Consider the following 21,164-nt stretch of genomic DNA (forward strand, 5'->3'; position numbering starts at 1 on the left):
TTATTTTCTTTTCAGTCATCAGATATTCCCTTTGAAAATGGTTAGGTGAAAGTCTTGCATCCTATGAAGCCACTGCTTTTCTATTTATTTCTCTTTTTTTTTTCTCCTTCCAAGCTAAGGCAGGAGCAAACACATGACTTAAACACCTCCTGTGCCGAGCTGGCCTTCAACATAGGCAGCAACAGGCTGAACCAGTTTGCTCGTTGCTTTTGTCTCCTGACAGGCGCTCTCTTGTCCCGGGAGCCCTGGGAGGTGCTTGGCCTCTTCTCCCAGCGCTGCAGGAATTCCCCTGCCTCCAGCCACCAGCTCGGGCGCTGCGGTGTGTGGCCAGCAGCCTTCGACCGGTGGCAGCCCCACAGAGGAGGCTTTGCAGAAGACCGGAGCTGAGGTTGGGGGACCGAGCGGAGCATCCAGATACAGAGTTAAGGACAGGTTTTTATGGCGTGTGGCAAAAGATAAGGTGTTCAAGCAGCTTTCATCTCTAAGAAGGTACCTCTCTCGTGAGTCTCAGGTGAGAGAAACTTGTTGTTTGAGTTGGGAAGTTGAGTTGCTTGAGCCTGGGAGACTGTTACTGCTGTCTGAGTTGGGGGGGTGTGTTCCTGTGGTCGATGGAGGTGCTCCTGGGAGCTCAGATCAGAAGTGACTGAGCATGAAGGGTAGCTGAAAGCTTCTCCTAAGCTTATTTTCTGTCGGTGGTGCCAGTGGCAGACCCGCTCCTGGTGTGGTTCCTGATGCCCGAATTGCTGGTGGGTCAGGCATTCATTTGGACACAATGTCTGCCATGGATGTCGAGGGGACTGAGGCTTAAATCACGCAGGGATGCTGCCCTGCCTTGGGCCAGGTACTGGAGCCTGTCCGGAGAACCTCACAGGCTGAAAGCGTTTGCTACTGCAGCAGGAGCCAGCGCTGCTCCAGGCTGTGGTGGACTTTGCTGTCCTTGCTGAGCACAGAGCCTCAGCAGCTGCTCTGAAGGCAGGAGAGCAGGAATTTGGGGCAAGTCAGGGGTGTGGGTTTTGCTCTGTTGCCTGTGAGGTCTGTCCTTTAGCAATAGCTCCGTACCCAGCTGAGGGAGCTGCAGATGGGGCAGCCCATCCTCAGCTGAGCCCTTGCAGGGCTCTACACCCCACACCACCATCACTGGGACTGGGCACCCACCGAATCCCCCTGGGGATGGTTGCCTACAGGATCTGCTCTGTATTGAGCTCCCTGGTAATTTGGCTACTACTTGAAGGCTGCTGGAAACAGCTGCAATAAGTTGAAAGCTCCCTGGTTAATGTCTGAGATTTTCATGTGTACTGGTGTACAAGTCCCTTAAATTTCAACCTAAAGATGTGGAAATGTTGGCTGCTTTTCTCCTTCCCCTTCATCTATCATAATGGAAAAACTTGCCGCAACCCTCAGAATATGTAGAAATGAAATTGCTGATGTAAATGTGCTCTGGTATAAGGCACGAACAGCTGGAAAATGTGCTTTCTTCTGCAGTATTTTAAGGATGTGTAGCATCATCAAAGGCTATTCACTAGAGCTGGTACTGTGAGCCAGAAAATGTCAGAAAATAAATGGTCTGTCCCATCTTTCGGTGGGGTAAATCCCAAATGGGCAGTGGGCAGGTGACAGATCCTTTTCTCTGGTGACATCAGCTCAGCTGAACCTCGAAAGGGATATGTGAGTAAATCCCTGCTACGGTAGCTGGCAGCAGGCATGTTGAGAAACAGATGGTGCTGTGCTACAATTTTACCTGCTGTAAGACCAATGCATAATTTAGCAATACAGAAACATGAATTATATTCAGTGGCTGCTGTGTTCTTGTGGGGATTCTTATTTGATTTAACGATCAGCATGAGAAAGGGGTAAAGGGTATATTATATGTAACTTTTTTTTTACTCTCAGAGGATTTGGAAATATAGTATCCACTAGATTAGTTTCTGAATCCCTGAATTTATTTTCCCCTTGCCATTTCTGTGCGAATCCTAGGAACGAGTTGCATGCCGTGATGTGTGTGCTGAAGGAGCTTGCTGTCTCTGTGTGGAAGGGGCAGATGCCCCTGTGTCCTGCCAAGTCTAGTTAGTGCATGGGGAGGGGTGGGAAGGACAGGGCTGTGTAGGGAAGGGACAGTCCCTTCTATCTGTGCCCCTAATAGGATGTTATTCCCTCTACAAACAGCCTGTGGTACATTGGAGCCCATTTCAGCCTACAGCTGTGCGTTCTCTGCCCCCCAAGACCCTACTCCTGGAGGTTTTCCTATCCTAAAGCTACTGCCTGTCTCCCGACAGTTTCTCAAATCCTTTTCCCCACTGTGGCCCAAATATCATTGTTTGTCTCCCTGAAGGATGAAAAATATATTCAGGATATATATAGTGGGCAAGAGGCATACAGCAACCTCAGCTTTGGCTGCTGAAGGTGGGACAGGACCTGGTGAGCCACCTGATACCCCACAGTCCGCAGTGTCCCGTACTGAGAGGGGCAGGTGCATGTGAGAAGGAAGTTTGGCCCCTTTGCTCCTTTTGTGGCTTTTCAAGACTTGAAAAGCAAGTGTATGGGACAAGAGGTAATGAAACTGGGTGTAGCAGGGCCCAGTCAGCAGTAGCTGGAGGTCCTACTGGAGGAAGAGAAGGACTGGGCGCTCTGGATCCATGGGCTTGATGTCCCCCGTACCTTTTTTTTTTCCCAACCACATGCACGGGGTGGGAGCAGGGCTCCTGGGAAGCATCCTTCAGGAGCAGTGGGGCAGGACAGCATGACCTGATGAAACAGGCAGGCAAAAGGCTTCTTGTGCTACAGTTTTGCCCATTAACCTGAATGAGAATAGCAGCTAGTTTTTAAATGTCAATTTGATCCTCTGACCTCAAAAGGGCCTAATATGAGCATTCCAGCTCTGTTTCCAGGCATCCTCTTCCTGCTCCAAATGGCTTCCTTTCCCTGGCTAACCTCACATCATGTCCTCTCCAAGGAGGATGGGAAAAATGCATTATAATTTTGCAGTCTTGGCAAATGAGGAATCATGCCCATGAAAACAAATACCCGTTAATTAGGACCATGAAAAGATGATTGAATCACAGCTCTGATAATGGCAAGGGCAGTTTGCAAGCCTGCTTTATATCCCAAGGGGCGGGGGGGAGAGAAATGAGAATTTTTCTTTTTCAAAAGCCATTTCAGCCACTCCTATCCATCTATTTAAAAGTTTCTCTGCCAACAGGTACTGCTTAGTTACTGCGTTGTTTCCATTTGAAGTACGAGGGGAAGACTGAAGTTATTGCCTAGGATAATTGTTAACAAATGCTGAATTCTCATTTGCGCCCATTATAGCAGGAATAACTTTTTTTCAGCATACAAATGGTCTCGGATTGACCCCCGTTGGGGAGTTTGTGTTGTTGCAGGAGGGCCAGAAGAGAGATGAGGAAACTGTGGGGAGCCTGGCTGGGGTAAAGCCCTATTCCTAGTGTGTCTACTTAGCTTCCCTCTCTGCCAAGGTAACTCGGGAGAAGTTTAAAGGGGTTAAACAGAAAAAAACACTGGATCCAAACTATATTTAAAAGCTTCTTTTTTTGCTGAAGATGAGTTTTAACAGTCTGTGCTCTCAGCAGCCCTTTGGTAAAGTCCACGCTCCCTTTCTGCCGTTACCTCTCCCCTCTTACTCTCCCAAGTAAGCTGCAAAACAAGTGTCTCTGCTTGGTTTAGCATCAGGCAGGGGTAATTCACCCCCCTGCACCCACGTCCTCACCCTCTGCATGTACCAGGGTAAGGGGTTGCACGGCTTTACCTGCTGGATCCGGCCACAGCTGTGGTGGCAGGTGTGCTGGCAAGTGGGGAGCCGGGACGGGCGAGACCGCCGGCGCTGTGCCATACTCGTGTCTGGTGGGAGACCCTGCGAAAGGGGTGAGATGTGGGGAAACCTCGCCTGTGCCCCGACACCTGCACCCTGCTTTCTGAAGGGGTGAGGTCCTGCTTTCCTCCTGCCTTGAAAAGGCTGACTCAGCAGCCACAGACACGGCAGCCACCCCACCATCCCCTCCGCCTTTCCCTCCCTGCTTCCTTTCTCATTGTTTGGGTTTCCGAGTTTCCTGATGTCACTGCTCCCACCTTAGGGGCATCTGATAAAGCGTCAGGCCTTTCTCTCCATGCTTTTTTTTTTTTAAAGGGAGGAAAAATTGAACTGGGACTCCTTGTGTTTGTTCTTGGAGGGGCTCTGCTCAGCTTGAACATGCCAAGTGTGTTGTCTTAACTCAGCACATCTTTCTTGGTGAGAGGAACTTTGAATTTCTTGTAGTATCAACTCAGCTTTCTCCTCCAAATACTGAAAGCTTCAGGGCAGATGCGAGAGTGGTAACTAGGGGAGGACTGACCTGTGCGGTGGCTCCAGAATGCACATCGTCAAGTCTGAGGCAGAGTTATGGTTCAGGCTTTCTATGCCATTATATCTCTCCTGGGCCCCGGCTCCATGGGTGATTGATTCCTGACCTGTCCGTGTTCCTGTATTCCTGGGGTTGGATAGAAAAAAAAACCTATTTAAAAATAATTTTTTAAATTTCAATGTAACAAAATAATTTTGGATGACTTGAGTAGCTAAGGATTGCAAAATGCCTGCTGATGCCAAGGAGGGAACTGAGCAACGGCAGGAGGAGCTGCGGGACGTGGCAGTGAAGAGTCACCGCTGGGGATCAGTGTTGGTGGGGCAGCGCGTGGGGCTCTCACGGCATGCCCGGCCTCGCTGCAGGCCTATTGAGGGCAGTTGGAGACTTTCCATTGATTTCAATGGGCTTTGGATCAAGCCCATGGCATGCTGCTTGTTTATTTTGAAGGCCTTTGGAGAAAAGCACCTTTTTCAGGGCTGCTCTTTTTCCTTCTCCTTTGGTTCAGTAGCTCCTGCGCCCTGTGGCCTCACGCTGTTGGATGCACACCTACTTTTGGAACAGACAGCAGCTTGTGTGCGTTGGAAAGCTTGCTTTAGTCCTGCTTGTAGCAATATTTAGTGCCCTGTAAAAGCAATGTGGTCCCTCTGCAGGGAAATGCCATGAGCTGCTTCACTTGTTTCCTTTTCCATGCTCAAACGCTCAGCACCGAGGCTCACCCTCAAGAAGTGCTTAGGCCAGAGCTCATGTGTTCTAACAACAAAACATACTGATTTGCCTCCTTCTGCATTCTAGATGATTATTCCCCATTTATTTGCCCAGAGCTGGCAAAGGCACACTGTACTGGTCCTTTGTTAGTAAAATGAGGCAAGAGATGATACATTGTGAAATGATGGTTTTTGCTTCCTAGCTTGAGAAGCACAGTGGCAGCAGACCTGCATTCTCAGAAACCATCACTTCCTAGCACTGGGAGCGCTGGCAACTTATTATACTAGATTTACAGTACCAATTTCTTCTTGCCTCTTCTATTTACCAGTGTCGTCTCTTTCCACTGCTTTGTGATTCTCCCTCTGCAAAAATTGGCTGGGAGGATGCACTGCTCTGCCTCGGAAGGCTGTGAACTGAACTTGCCCGTGGCAGGTGGAACAAGACCTGTTGGCTTCAGGTTGTGCTGGATCAAGTCTGAAACAAAAATGGCATGAGGACCGTTCCCTTACTCGAGCATGCCAGAGCTGGGGGGTGGGATGCTGGTGGTCTGGCCTGGGGGAGGTGAGGCGAGTACTGTGGCCCTGGGAGGGCATCAGCTGCCTGTGCCGCGCTGCTGCCCTCATCCCTGCTGCCCTCTGCCAGCCAGCGACAATGGCGATGGAGCTCGGTTATTTTAAATACAGATTTTGATGAAAAGCTTATATTGGGTATTGGTGCTTTGGTTTGCCAAATACTGAGCAGACACAGAAACGAATCCTGTTCTGATGGCTTTATGGTCTGAAACTGGGGGTAGGGAGAAGTACAAAGGCATCCAAAATGGTCTCTTTGCTCATGTTTAATAGGATGTAGTAATCTAAACTGTCATTTGAGCATGTACGCAGGGAAGGACAAGTCCTTTCCTGGGCGTACACCTTTCCCGGGCTAGGCATGACCCATAAAGCCTAATAAAGGGCAGAGCATTGCTCTGATTCATGATTTTTCTGGAGGCTACAGCATCCTGGGTTATTCACCCTGAGAGAATGAATGCACTGAGGATATAATTATAATAGACATCATTTATTCTCACTCTTTAAAAGATTCTTGTCGGGAGACTGATAGGTTTGGGTTGTTATTTTTGTCTTCATGGCCATATATATCATGCAAAATGCTGAAACTTTACTATCTCATTTATGCTGCCTCTTACAGTGTTGTAGATCTCTGCCCAGTATTTAGGTTATGTAGTAATTCTACCCCATTTGCCATAGATTAACGAGGCTATAAAATAATCATAAAGCTGGGGTAGCTCTGGATTTTTATGCTCCTCACGTATTTATATCCACCACAAAATACTTCATCCAAAAGTAATTACTTGACTTCTTCAGGCTCGCTTTAATACTCCCTGCCAACTCAAAACGCTGAAGATGATGCCCCGTTTTTGGCTGCGACAGCAGCGGGGCGATGCTGGCACCCATTGTGGACCAGTGCCTGCGGGAAGCTGAGCAGGTTTGGTACCTGTCAGGGAACGCGGTGCCTGTCCGAGTGACCGGTCGGCAGAGCCGGGGAAGCAACCCTCCTGCTGCTGCCAGGGCTGTGGGAAGTGCAGCACAAACCGGCGGGGCTGGGCGGGTCGCCCTGCCTGGCACTCCAGTGCCGTGGTCCTCCAGGCTTTCAACCTGCCACTCCTCTGGTAAGACCCTGAAGCATTTAGTGACTCCAGTAAGGTGATGGATGGGAGGAGCGACATCCATTACTAAAATGCAAACCACAGAGAGGTGTGTGGCGTGGCTTCGAGCGGCTGGGGAGCTGCTGAAGCAGGTCTAGGTGGGAGGTAGAGGGGACTGAGTTGACCCACCTGATTATTTGGGCGCGTGCAGTGGAAGTTTTGTCAGAATGGCATTTTTGCCTTAAATTGGATGCTGGAAGTATTGTGAACTTTGTTACTCCGCTGCCAGTCTGGGGGAGGTAGAAGTATGAGACCGCTGAAACTTCAGGTGTAGAGGGAAAACATGGTTTTGTCCCTTCCCATCATTTATTTTTGTGGTATGTGACAGCTGTCTGTCCCTTCGCTCTGCAAGGTCTCAACCCCTCTTCTGCAGAGGCTCCTTGTCTCTTCAAGCTTGGGGACCATCTCCATGGGCTGGTTATTGGGAAAGAGGCGTGTGCACAGTCTGTGTGAGTGAGGGCGACCTGCTACAGGGCTGGATATTAGGAAGACAAAATCAGCAGCTTGGAGAGAAATTGCTCTTCCTGCCGCAATTCCCAAAGGCAGCCACGGCCTCTCCTCTGTCCCATCGCTTCCCACGGGTCCTCCCCACAAATGCGGAGGTCGGGGGTGCCTCCCTCTCGCAAGGGCCTGGCCCGGCAGCAGGCTTGCGTGGTGTGAATCACTTCCTCCAGCAGCACTGTTGCCGCCCTGGTCGCAGTGCGGCGCTGGGCGAAGCCCTCTCCGGGAAAGGCGGTGGTGGTGTTGCTGTCTCTGCAGCCCCGCAGCCCTAAGGATGTCCCGGGTTTCCACCCTATGCTCGTTTGCTCTCTTGTTTCCTCCAGATGTGACTCGGGAGTAGCACCGAGTGCAGGATGACTTCCCATGTAAGTGGTGGTGACTCCTCTCCTGATGAAGCTTTCCCTGAGAAGGAAGCCCTTCCCACAAAGCGGAGAGGAGGAGGACGGACCTCCAGGCTCCTGCCTCATGCTGGAGCATCCGTCGCTTTAACGCCACGGCCCTCCCAACACACCGTACTGTGTCCCTGGGGCAGGTGGGCCCCAGAGAGCTGCAGACGGCAGCGCTGGTGACTGCGTAGATGGCAACCTTCCCGCGGGTCCCCAGCCTGCTCGGCTTGCAGTCACCCCCGCCGCTGAGAAAGGGCATAAAGATGCAGTTTGACTGAAAGCATTTGCAGACGCCGTGTGCGTGATAGAAACAAATCCTTTTTCAGCTGAAAATTAAACTTTTTTCTCATGTTCTTTCATTCTTCTTTCCCCAGAAGTCTGGGGTGGTGTTTCCCCTTATTATGTATCTTTTCTGTGTAAACTGACTTTACGGGGCTATAGGCTTCTGCCACCTTAGAAATGTGTGTATAAAAATTCAAATACAGTTTGTTTATAGGTATATGTGAAATAGCGACACGCATTAGAATTTGTGCACACTGCTGCCAAATTGCATGTAGACTTGTTGAACTACATCCTCACCTGATTATTTGCGTATGGACACTTGAGGTTTCACTGAAGTCGGCGAGCTGTGCCAAATTATCCCCATTGCACTGGCCATAACGTACCGGGGGAGCTGGATTTGTGTTATAAAAACTGGGTGATGTGTTCTGGTGGCGATAGCGTGGTAGTGAAAGATTATAATCCTTGACTTGTGAAACTGGAACATATGCAACTTGTTTTGAACCTGACCTGATTTTGTAGCTCTGGGTTTAGCAGCTATGAAAGTTTGCTCTTTGAGGAATCAGACTGCAAGCTGTTTAATCATTTATAAAGTTAAATGGCGGTGGCACTTCATTTCTGATGTGAAATGCTAATTAGTTTACTGCGGGATACAGACTGCAGGAAATTCATGTTTGCGGCACAGCGGCTGTTCATCTTTAAAAATGTCGTTCTTTGTCAGGGTGTTATCTGTGTTGTGAGTGTAGAACAATGTATGTGCAGCTCGAGCTCTCTGAGAGGAGGGAAAAAAGGGAGCACCTCTTTTAGAAGTACGTAAGTCTGCTGTTAAATGAGCTTATTAGAGGCTGTGCCTCATCCAAAGAGGAGACCACTAGGTACCAAAGCTTCCCTCTGCAGCTCTGGATCATTTTGGGTGTAGTTCTGGCTTTCAGCTACATCAGCCACTTGGCTTTGGGGCAGTTCAGTGCGCAGAAGCTGGGAATCAAAATTCCTGGTGTGGCACCCGGGGCCGGGAGGGTGGTCCAAATTACCTCCATTGAATGCTGCTGATGGCCTTTAAGGGAGGATGGCATGGCCCTCCCATACAGATTTAGTTTGCTTTCTAAATCAAGGTTTGGTGAGGTGAATGACAGTAGGTAAATCTTAGTGGAACTGTAGACTTACTTCTGAGGTGTCCCCAAAATTCATGCTAATGTAAAGGTTTAAAGTAGGTTACTAAGGAATATTTCATAATTATTTTTCAATAATCTCAAAGAACTAAATTAGTTTGCAAACACTTTTTACCAGAAGTTGCATCTTACTTCAAAAGCTCTTGATCAGGGCAGGCTGGATTACAGACTTATCCTACGCACCGGTGCTGCCTTTTAAGCATCTTATGTGCTGAGAGGTGGTAACATCAAAGAGAGGGCGCCCGACGACTGTGTTTAACTTTATCTTTATTAAGTTGGTAATTAAGGGCCAGAGTGTAGTAAAAACGATTTTTGAAAAGTCACTTCATCTTTATTTGGGGTTAATTGCATTAATGCTTACAGCTTGACAGCCTTGTTTCATGACAGGAATTTAGGAAAAAAAAAAAAGTGGTAGGGATATGCAGCTTCAGCATTGTCTGAGAAAGTCCTAATTCCCAAGTAATCCTGTTGTTCATGCTCATGAAAACTTCTACAAATCAGCACCTTTGGGTATTTTTAAATGTATTTTTAAAAGCAGTGTAATTATGTGCTGTTGGCTTGTAACTGGAGCGAAATGGGAAAATTTTGATGAAAATCTGCACACAGATTTGTGCAGAAAGGAGAAACGTGTCTGGGTGTAGCAGGATGAGGTGGGACTGCAGCCAGTTTCTGGTGGGAATTCAGTGGACAGTGTGCTACCACAGCCCTTTGGGTCCTAGCATGGACCTCAACGATGCTCATCATTGCCCCAAGAGCATCCCTGGGCATCAGGGTTTTGAACCCTTGGAGCTGAGGTAACAGCAGGTTTCAAAATAGCGATATGTGCCGTGAAAGAACCGTTTCTTATAACATTGTGAAGGCCATCTTGGTGGGGTTGTTTTGGCCTTCGCTGAACTTTACAGCTTGCTCTACAGAATATTATGAATATTGGTTTGATTCGTGTGTCTTCAATATAAGGACAAATTATGGATTAAAGTGTGTTTTAAAGCACCCATTAGGACAGACATCTGCTAGCCTGTATATTTAGACATTTTGTGCATCTGTGTAACAACTCACCTTTTACTGTTGAAGGTTCAGAGACCAAAAACGAGCAAAGCTTTAATTTCATTACCTGCCACTAGGGACTTTGTGTGTCCTTTTTCCTATGTGTCTCATCAAAAGTCGTATCTAGGGGCAATACTGCTGTGCAGCTACAAGGGAAGATTGATGCTCTTGTCCCGTGGTCTCACAGGTAGATGAATTCTCTGTTCATGTGAACTTCATATGAGCTACTTTGAACAGAAAAGCAGCAATTCAGCTAAGCCTCATTCCATTCTTCTTGGCACAGAAGATAACATGCAAGGAAGCCTGAGAATCCACTTGGGATCATCTTTTCCTATTATGTTGGTAGCAAACCTTTTTTCTTTTTAATACTCATTATTCTGGAGCTACAATCAATAATGTAAGGAAAAGCATGGACCCACCACACATCAAGTCTTCTGTTTCCTTTTTAAGTTATGTTCTGCTTAGATTCCTGTTGTGTAGGCTTATTTCTTACCAGAAATGAATGCCTTGTTGTTCATAAGGCTGTACATCAAATAGACTCAGTAGCTGTCTCTGGTGTTCCCTTGAAAGTGGTACATACATCTACAAAGACCTTTCCTGAGATCTATTTTATACCCACCTCCCCAACTCCCTTCATAGAATAGAGATCTGGATACTTCAGCCTTTGTAAACCATCTGGGTATCCTACTGGATTGTCCTTCCCAAATTTTCTGTGATTTCTGTTCTGACTGTGAGGAGCCTGGACATTATTTAGGTGCTTCAAATTAACCTACTTGCAATCAGATTCTGAAAGCGTAAAGGACTAAGGTGGATTTGAAGGGGTGATTCATCAGCTATATATTAAAACACCAAAATTATTCCGAATTGCATTTAGCTCTTTGCATCATAAACTTCCTTTGCTCTTTTTCTGTTCTGTGGGCATTCAGCACCATGCCCCAGGTTCAAAGGACAGTGCACCATGGCGTGATTACTGCCCCATGTACGCGAGTCAGCTGGGAAGGTGAAGCCCAGCTGGCGCTTGCTTTGTATTTCTTTTATCACCTGCTTTGCCTGGAGAAGGGACGACAAGATGTGTGTGAAGCTTTTATTCATGAGACTGGACTTGCAGTCCGTGTAACCTAAGTGAGGGTGGGGAAAAGATTCTTGCCTTGCTCTAGCCTGCACGTGGAGCTGTAACTTTACTATAAGAGCATAACGCCTGCAAAGGTAATGGAAATATTGATGGGTAAAGTGGTTGGGAGCGCTGAGGAGGGAGCGCCTGAGTCCGTACGGTTCTGCCTTCTGAGGTGGAGCTATCCGAGGCCGCCGCTCAGGCGCACAGTAACTTGCAAAACATAAAGAGTAACTGTGCAACTGTTTAAGTTCTTATTTAAAGATACCATGGATCGTAAACCAAATTAAAAAAAAAAAAATCCTTGTGCTAAGTTAAAGGAGAAAATCCTCATTCTTAATTTTTCCACTCTAATTAGGTGATAAGGAAAACAAAAAGGCACTGAAGACAGCAGGCACAATAGAAGCATTTAAACTTTTCGTAGTGGGTTAGTTGGATTTTCCTGGCTCAGGATGAGGCTGTTCCCTGCACTGTTTCTTTGACTACAAAGCTCCTTTTCTTTTCTTTTAGAAATGGAACTTGAAAATTGGATTTTCTTTTTTTATCTCTGTGTTTACATTTGATTATGACTGGACCACAACGCGCAGATGCCACTGGAGATTTTCCTGGCTGGTTCCTCTCCGAAGCAGCGTTATCTGAAGGAACGGCAGTTACCCGCTGCTGAGCCTGGTGCTGGCTTACGTTCTGGGAATAACTCTCGGTAGATATTTGTCACTGCTCTCTCCCAGTGGAAAATGGACACAGTACTTTTGTGTTGATGTTAAAGTTCTCTAAACACAGAACAGTGATGGTGGGTAACACTGGAGCGTGAGGAAGACTTCCCTGTGGCCACAGGCTCTAAGACAGCATTCAAAGGAGTGATAAAGCTCTTGGGGTGGGTATATGGCGGCTGGATTTCAAGTGTAGAACGTGAGTCTTTACTTGCCCCTCGTTACACAAGCCAGATCTCTCCCTGCACCAGCTCACTTTGTAACAGCTTCTAATAATGTTTGAAATATAGTCGTTGCCTTTCCCATGTGAAAGCAAGACTCTGAGAGACTTAAACTCCCTGGCAGCAGCATAGCCAATAGATAGCAGCACCAAGGGGAGCAGGGTCACTCTTGCTTCGTTATGTGTAAGAGGAAAAGGTGTGATGGTTGGAGGCACACAGGTCCAAAGCCTGCCTGAAACAGGCAGTCATCTGTCTGCAGAATTGCATCACCCACAACTACGACGTGGGAGCTGACTGTGCATGGATGCAGGCTCTTCCAATACAAAGAAGGTTGATTAATATGGAATTAAATAAGTTTGAGCACTTGCACTGCGCGACAAGCATGCGGGGTGTCTTCCTCCCATGAAGAGCATTTGGGAGAGGGCTGCTGCAACGCTGGTGTAGAGGTCATTTGCAGGCAGGGCCCTTGGGGAAAGCAGTACCAGCAACATGGTGGGATTTAGCTGTCCCATGCAGCCTTTCTGCAAGCTGTTCCTGCCCCCTGCTCATTTGTTTCATCCTACAAGAGAGATCACTTTTACAGAGAAGTTGGTCTTGCTGATTGTTTTAGCCAAAAATCCGCTCTTTGAGTTTCTTCAGCAAGGTGTGGATGGCAGCATGCAGGGCCCCCAGCAGCTTCTGTCCCAAAAAGCTTAGGAAATGTCAAATCCTCTGAGGGGTCTTAAAAAGATTAATTGCCCTTTGACTTCCATCTTCCCTTAGCTTTTAGTAAGAAGGAGCTCACAAATGAAAGGTGCATCTTGCTGGCATTAACAGTTTAATCCCCAGGAGGGCAGGGTGCTGCTTGATTTTATTACAACTATCGAGGCAAGGCTGGATCCTCTTGTGGGCTATTATTTCAGTGTTTATTTGGTGTGGGCTGTTTGTGAGGAGCGCAGCTAGCACCAGTAGCTTTGTTTTTTCTCTCATGCAGCAAGTGCTGCATTAATGGAGTTATGTTAGTTTGAGTAGAGCAAAATTGTCTCTTTAGCAGGTGATGAGTGTTTAATCTGTACGATGCAACAACCAAATGGGAGGTGTGGAGCAGGAAGGTGGCTCTGTGCCGTGGGCATCTGCCGTGATCCGAGCTGGAAGAGGAGTTAGTGTATCTATTTCTGTAGGAGCTCTTCTGATAATTTTTATGTTGTTATTTTTTTCCACTTGCTGGCTCCTGAAGGTGCTTTTTAAAAATAGGATTTCTAGTGTATAATTTCAGCACAGGATCAGCCGGGAGAAAACGATGACAGCTTTGTTCCCTCTATGGCAGATAATGAGGGGTCGGAGGCAGATAGCGCCGGGTGTTAGGCGGGAGCTGTGAAGCGCCAGCCCAGCTTGCTGAAGTGCGGCCGCGATTAACGCTCGCGAGCCGTTTCCTTCCTTTCCTGCAGCGCCTAAATGGGGTTGTTGTCGGGGCATATGGCAAAAGGGTTAAAATTTAATTAGAAAACATAGCGGTAGCTACTGGAGCTTAACAGAGATTTATGTAAGCTGCTAAGAAGGACAAGGCTGCTGTGTGAGCTGCTGGTAGGGCTGAGCTACTGCAGCCGCTGGCTCGGCTTCAGGCACCGCCGGCCGGGGCATGCCTGGGAATCTGCCCAGGAAGCGCCGTGAAAGAGGAGTTTGTTTTAAGGCTTGACCCTGGCTCTGTGCAACACCCCTGCCCTCCGCCCGCCGTATAAAGCCGGGCTGCCATCATGCCAGGCATTTGAACGAGGGAGCGAGAGCCAGCGGGAGCCAGCCGGGACGGGGATTTCGTTTTGCCGGCGGAGCAGCTCATGGCTTCGGTGTTCATGTGCGGGGTGGAGGATCTGCTGTTCAGCGGGAGCCGCTTCGTCTGGACGGTGACGGTGGCGGCGCTGAGGAGGTGGTATGCTGCCCGGCTGCGGGCTTGCCGGCAAGCCCTGCGAGCATGGTGTGGCCTCCGGGACGTCTACCAGGTAAAAACCCCCTCGTAACTGCTCCAGGTTTTGCTAAAAAGGAATTGTGCCACCTGACGGGCACGTGCTTGCTCACCTGTCTGATCCCTTGCACGCCCTGGGTGAGGTGCCTGGGACAGGGAGAGAAGAGCATCGTGCTGGAGCCGCAGCTCAAACAGCCCTGGTGTGAAGGTACCCAGTAGGTTTATAACCTGGTGGTCTGTGCTGATGTCCAGTATTGCTTTCAAACAAGCAGAGCTCTGTGTCTGCCTTAAATTCATGGTTTGGGGGAGATATTTTCTATGTTAAACGTGTTTAATTGGCCAGTTCACGTAAAACTTGCAGCAGCCGGCTGCCCCCGTATCACAGCCCCTCGGGAGCCCCGTACGCTGCTGTCACCATCCTCACGCTCAGCATCTGGGAGGTGCAGCTCAGCTCTCAGCCTGCGCTGCCATCGGGCACTCGGAGCATGATGCTGCCATGGGAGAGACCGGCTGTAGTTTTTCCTGCTGTTCGTTTGTGTCTGCGTTGCTGAATAGTGGCAGATTGTAACGTGATACACTTTGCAATGCAAAGGGATTGCTGTTGGGGAGGGGGGGGGGCTGCAACAAGTCCTGAGACAACTATTGGGAGGCTGTTTTCCTGCAGGCACAAAAATACAGCACCACACTTGCAGTTATTGCAGTATCCAGTTGCAGCTGGGGTGGTGGCACTCTTTGGAGTCTGTTTTTGGTGGCGGTTACTTATTTTTGTGTCTGTATTTTTGTCTCATGTGTAAACTTACGAGGTGTGTCCGGTCACAGTGCCAGTGTGCGTGTTTGCTAGATTATGTTGAATATTTCAAAGCTGCTTCTCTTCTCTCCCTGGTGTTGTGCAACACAGAGAATGACACAGCTCGTAGCGAGCAGCTCTCCAGAACCGTCAGGATGTACCTTCTATAAGAAAGTCATGCTAAAGGGACATCTGTGCCTATTTAATCCCAAAAGGATCTGTTGCTATTTGGCTTTAAGGTATGCCCAGGAGTGGGAGAACAGCTTTATGGTGATAGAAGTGCTTCCAAGTGCTCAAATGCATCTTGGCATCTTGTACAGATGATGGATGTAAATGCTTTGATATGTGACAGATGTGTCACTTGAGGAATATGGTTTGTGTATACTTAGGGAATGCAGGAGCACAGGCATCATTGCTCCCCATCTGCCCACCTTTACTGACCTGTAGAAATGTGGGATGCAGCTCTGTAAATGAAACTCAGCTACACCTGTACTGTGTGGATGTCATTTTTGGAGCCTGTTCAAGTAAAGAGTGTAGAACTAAGACTGCCTTCGCTCCCTGCTGTGTCCCCTTGGAGGCAAACCCCATCCCTCCAGGGCTGGAATAATGGCTCAGTAAGGACCAGCTCTGACAACAGCTGTATTCAGCCTGTTCAGCTGCGATTCTCTGGTGGTTGGCTTGAAGCGAAAAGAGATTTTTTTTTTTTCTAAAACAAAGCATGACTGTACCTCTGTCCAAACTTACTGTGCCCTAGTGGCTGTTGGTGGAATAATCTGTCATCTTTATGGAAAGCATCACTGACTTGTGCCTGTGTCCTAAAGCGGGGATGTGAAAATGGGTAAAATGGGGAGACGGGTCCTTGCATCATCCTTCCAGGCAGCCCATGAGCCAGGGGGTGGGTGAGGAGTGCCCCTTCCCTGCTCTCCTCTGCCTGCAGCTTGCCACAGCCAGACACTCAGTGGCCTCTTGCCCTGTGTTCGCTGCACTGAGGGCCAGACTGTGCCTTATCATCCCTGTGAGATGAAACTGGGCAGAAACAAGGCAACTCATATTTTGAAGTCAGGAATTTCCTAGTGGTAATTTGGGGTGTAGTAAAGAGAGATGGCTGAAAGAATGCCCTGCAGCTCTTCCTTGGGTTGTGTAACACATTGCTTTTTGTGCTGAGGTCTTGGCTCTTTGCTGTTAAAACCACTGGCAGTATCCCAGCTGAGTCCAGTGGGTGCAGGACTGAGCACACAACATTAAATGTCACCGGTCTGTTTGGATGTCAGAGCTCTGTAAGAGGTTGAATCAAGTATTATTTTTCTTTTCCTTCGTGCCAGGGTTGCTATTTGTCTTAACTTCTTGCTGGAGTAAGCCCTGTAGTTAGTGCAGCCACATGAAAGCATGCTTTTGCCTTGTGCTCTTATTCATATTGGCATGTGGACAGGTGCTTAACAAAGTCCTTTCCCGCTTTGACTTCATCAAGAATGTTCATTTCTGTAACTCCTTCACATTCAGATTCCAGGTGTGAAAAATACCATGGGTTGTATATAAAGACTATTTTTGCTAAACTTAAGCTTTTGCTCTCTCTGAGAACTCCTTGGGCTGTGCATGGTATAACAAACCTTGGTGAAACAAGTCAGAAATTTGTCGCAGAGCTACGTGCAAGGGGCGTGCAGGGAAGGGTGAGGTGACAGGCACTTGCACTGCTGGTCAGCCCTGGAGGCTTCGGTTTGCTTTGATCCATATTTGGGATTCACGTTGTTTTGTGGGTCAGTGGCTATTTTCAGGTCAGTTGGACGCTGCTAGTAGGTCTCATTTTAATCATCGGTACATTATTGTGGTGAAAGGAAAGCCAGGATTTCTTCTCTCTGGGCTGCTGTTTGTTACTGTGGTGGTGGTTTTGGGTCTTTATTTTTTTTAAATATAAAATGCTTGCTAGCCTCATGGGAGACCTGAGCTTGAGTCCCAGCATGAAGAAGCTGCGAAAACCTTCAAGCTTCTACACAGGGCTCTCATCTATGTCTTTTGAAGCTGGCAAGTGCAGCCATTGTCAGGGGGGCAGAGCTGCCTGGCCTGGGCAGGCTGAAATCCTCTCTGCCAGCATAAAGCCTTTACCTGCCTTAGCAGCTTTAAGTTGGGGGGAAAAAAAAACCAACAAGAACAAACCAGCCTTTGTCAGTTACCCTCTATTTAGCCTTCTTGTTTCTCACATGAGTATGTAGGAAACACCTTCCAAAGTCTTACCAGCTGTGGTTTCACCCTGCCATAGGTGCAGGGACTTCAGCCCCAGCTCAGCAAGCCAAGCTCAGGTGCTCTTCCTTCTCTGTGCCAAGGTGCCTGCCATCATCTGTCTCGCCGGCCAAAGGAGAAGGGATGTCCTATTTGCCCAGAGCCTATTCATCTGGAGGAGTCTGTGAGCCCAAGTGCTGTGGGGTGTCCTGTTTCACTCTGAAATAACCTCTGCATCCTCGCAAGGGGAGGAGGGTTGTACAGTATGTGAGTTTATCCTCTCTGCGAGTGCTTGGGTTGTATGCAAGGGAACATTGCCTTGTCTGTGGCAGAAAGCATCTGAAAGCCTGTCTTAGGAAAACCAGAGACTTGCAGAGACAGCTGATGGAAGAGCTGGCGCAGATCTTTCTAACTGCAGCAAGTCAATATGAGCTATTGGGGCTATTAGGGCTTGGAAAAAACCCTAGGTAAGACTTCTGCATAGAAGCCTTCATCCAAGGGTGCCCGTGTCCCGTGAGGGAAAGGAGCGACGGCTGTGGTTATTGCGGAGTCTGGTGCGAAGCGCTCTGCCCTGCCAGCTGGGCTTTGGGGGCCTTCCCAGAGGCCGCCCCGAGCCCGCAATGGGACGGCGTGGCACTTCTGGCTGCCCTGATACTGCTTCCAAAATAAAGCTTTGGCAGGGCTCTCCGCATGCAGGCTTTATAGGCCACCTGTCTTTTATTTAATTATAGGGCAGTAAAACAGAAAGTGAAATTTTTATATAAATGAGGTTAATAAGCAGTGGCAAAGCCAAAAACTTTCAGGATCAACAATTATTCTGTGTTTAGTTGTGCTACTACTGGCCTGACTTTCACTGGGATGTCAACATTACTGTGTTCTGGTGCATGTCTTCCCGAGGTATGGATATCAATTTTGTCCTATAAATCCCATGGCGCAGTCATTCCTCACTGGCTCCTGTGCTTTAAGTGTGAAAGAAGCATTTCATCAAAGTCTAATTTATAAAATTAGCAGCATTATCAAATAAAAACTGGTCAAGTGAGTGCTTTAGTGACAGGGTTAAAATGCATGCCAGTCACTCTGCTTGATGCAAAGTGGAAAAGAAAAACCAGGCAAACTGTCCCCAAACTCCCTGCAGAACACGATGAGGCATTGCATTTAATATCTGCTGGGCACGAAACGAGGTATGGGAGCATCTCTGCGATTAAGCTATTCAGTTACACTTGTAATTTGGCTAACAATCTCTGGTGTAAAAGTGTAAATTGAATTCATGTGGCTTTTTGGACAAAGTGCTTTTTAACCTCTGAAAGGTCATTTCCTTCGTGTGAAGTGAAAAAAAAAATTTGCTGATGAAGCACAATAAATAAGCTTTGTACGTGTGTCCATCCCGCATGTACCTGGGGCGGAGGAGCGCGAGAGGAAGCAGTTGACTTCTGTTTCCTATGGTGCTAACGTAGTTGGTTTGGATAGTGAGGACCGTGTTTCCTCTGTTACCACACCTTAACTTTTCATTATCAAAAATGCTGACAAAAAACTGGGGATGCCTTTTTTTTTCTCCTTCTCTTTCACAATGATAAGTGGTGCTGGAGCAGCGAGGGGGAGGACAAAGCGGGGAGCGCTCTGTTGTCAGGGCAGAGCTTTCCTTCCTCTGCACCAGACAGGCCCTGGGAGCGATGCTCAGAGGATGAACCTTAGGCGTCCTTATGGGTCAGGGCTTTCCAAAGGGAGCTTGAGGACCTTTTTAGAGGATGCCAAATATGTGCCCCTTCAAAGATTTAAACTGGGACACTGGGGATTATCGGTTGCTCTGGAAAAGCTTTGCTCTGACTGCTTTCAGCCAGCTGTTTTTCTTTCTGAAGGGATCTGATCTAATCCTGTGGCACTGCTCATTCATCACCTGCAGAGCTTTGGCTCTGCTTGAAACCCCCATCGTGTCCGAAAATGGCATGTGGAGGCTTCCCCACGGCTGGGGCTCCAGGGGAGCCTCTCGCAGAGCTGAGAACAGGACCGGCTCCGGGCACTGCCTCCCAACAGCTTAGAGTTAAACTTGGCTTTACACATTTCCAACAGCAGCTTTCCAAAGCTCTCTGCCAGGCATATTTCCACTTGAGCTCATGATATAGCATTTTCTGTTCGAGAGAGTTTATTCAAAGAAAAATATGATTTTTGTACCACTCCTCCCTCTTCCCTAGCAGACAAACTTCACAACCAGACTGTGAACTTCATCTCATTTCCTTCAGGGTGTCATGGTGCCAGTTTCAAACAGTGCCTTCTATTCACTACCCGCTTTGGCCTGTATAAATATTTTTTTTTCAATCTGATGCAGTTCACAAAATATGTTAGATTTCAAACGTCGCTGGCACCACTTTTCAGAACCAGGCTCTTGCACAAAGGTATCGCTGTGTGAACGTCCCTGGATAAATCTCTGTTTCAGCCTTGTGCAGAGAGGCTGGCCAGCTTGCTCTGACTGGACAAGAGGCTTATGAAAAGGCAAATTAAGTGTTTCAGGCACATGCTGGTTTTTCCATACTTCATTTTTTGTCCTTTTGAGCGTTTAGCTTTCTGTCACTCCTTTTGCTAGCGCTGTCACTGCAGTCCTTTGCAATCTTGGATGGACAGTCCATGTGCTTAAAATAACACTGTGCTATCTTTGTCTCCTCATTTTCTAAAAATCAGGCCACCATTGTACAGTCTGCATTGCTCTTAAAACCTCTGAGTCATAATTAGTGATTAGTAATTCTACTAATCTTATGTACAGATGGAGACCAGGTCATTGGCAGAGACTGCAAAGAGGATAAAGCTATCAGGACTGGAATATATTAGCTTAAATACCCTCCCACACAAATACACATATACACTTTTCCCCACTAATTGGTCTGTCATTTATTTAAACATGCATCAACCCAGCGTGTTGGGGAAGGAGAGGTGGGGAGAATGAGGGTCATCAAAATGCTGAGAATAGCCTGAATACGCTGTTGTTTAGCCATTAAAAGCCATCATTGACTATCCAAGCAACATTAGATTTAAGCCTGTGATGTTTCCATGGTTGGTGTTCCAGCTGACGTAGAATAGGTGCTGTCCTGGTGATGGGTGCCCCAGCCTTCATCTTCCTGCTCACCGTCGGGCGCAAATGTTTGCAGAGCTGGCAGTGGTGATGGAGAGGTTACTGCATATACCACTTATACCACATGGCCACTGCTAGTTATGTGCTGTTTTCTGAGCACCCTGGTCTTACCTTTCATTGGGTCAGTGGTTTCCAGGTAGGGTGATGTGGGCTGGACAGAGGGTGCGTGGTGTGGAGGAGGACATGCTTGTTGGTATCTCAGGCAGGCAGGTTGCTGGCTTGTGTGTGGGAGAGGAAGGCGAAGGACTGGAGGATGAGTGTGAAGAAGCTGGAAGAGCAGGAGAGAGCAGCACAAGAATTAATAGGATGAAAAGTATAGGCTGTGCAAGCAAGGAAAGAGAGGGAAGAGACCAGGGAAAAAAAAAAAGAAAGATCATTCTGACTGCGTTCAGGTGTATGTCAAAACCTCAATACTCCAAACTGAGTGCAAACTTGTGGGAAAACAAATGGGGAAAAAAGCAGCCAGAGTGCAATAGGAAGGGAAAACTGAGGTTGTAGATAGAAAGGAAAAAAACAGAGGGGAGCAATCTCTCCTGAAAGGTGGCTGCCCTAGGCAAAGAGGTCCTCATCATGCTGAGTGTAGAGTTGTTTGGCTGACATTGGACTGGACATGTCTGGTTGCCGTGGTTGTTTTGGGAGAGCAAGTATGTTGGTGTAGATGAAGCCCATCAGGAATCTGGTTGGGCAGGTGCACTTAGCAAGCATGCAGGTCGGTGTCTGCTAAGCCGTAGCAAAAGTGGGAGTAATTCCTCTCTAATATCAAGCATGCTGCATCTGCTGACCTCGTTCAGAGGGGCTGGGGTGGCTGCATTTGCTGTAGGGGTAGTACCCTTTGGTGGGGAGTTGCAGTGCTGCCATCCCCAAACCCCAGCTTGGAGCACTTCTGGCGGCCTCTGAATTGTGGAGAGTTTCCCCCTGCTCAA

General features: G+C 47.9%; 1 protein-coding gene across 6 annotated transcripts in view; it reads left to right on the forward strand.

Annotated features, from left to right (window-relative positions):
- FRMD4B (FERM domain containing 4B) overlaps positions 1–21,164 on the forward strand; it is a 136,959-nt gene that overhangs the window by 37,649 nt on the left and 78,146 nt on the right. For 5 of the 6 annotated variants that reach the window (XM_064453486.1, XM_064453485.1, XM_064453484.1 and 2 more), the window contains exon 1: positions 13,980–14,156. The exons of the other annotated variant lie outside the window; for it this stretch is intronic. In XM_064453486.1, coding sequence (XP_064309556.1) covers positions 13,995–14,156 — 162 coding nt within the window. In that variant the 5' untranslated portion in view covers positions 13,980–13,994. Of the gene's footprint in view, positions 1–13,979; positions 14,157–21,164 lie in introns of those variants that run through there. 6 annotated transcript variants of the gene reach the window in all.

The sequence above is a fragment of the Phalacrocorax carbo genome, chromosome 6 (genome assembly GCF_963921805.1).
Source record: "Phalacrocorax carbo chromosome 6, bPhaCar2.1, whole genome shotgun sequence".
In the NCBI taxonomy this organism is placed as follows: Eukaryota; Metazoa; Chordata; class Aves; order Suliformes; family Phalacrocoracidae; genus Phalacrocorax; species Phalacrocorax carbo.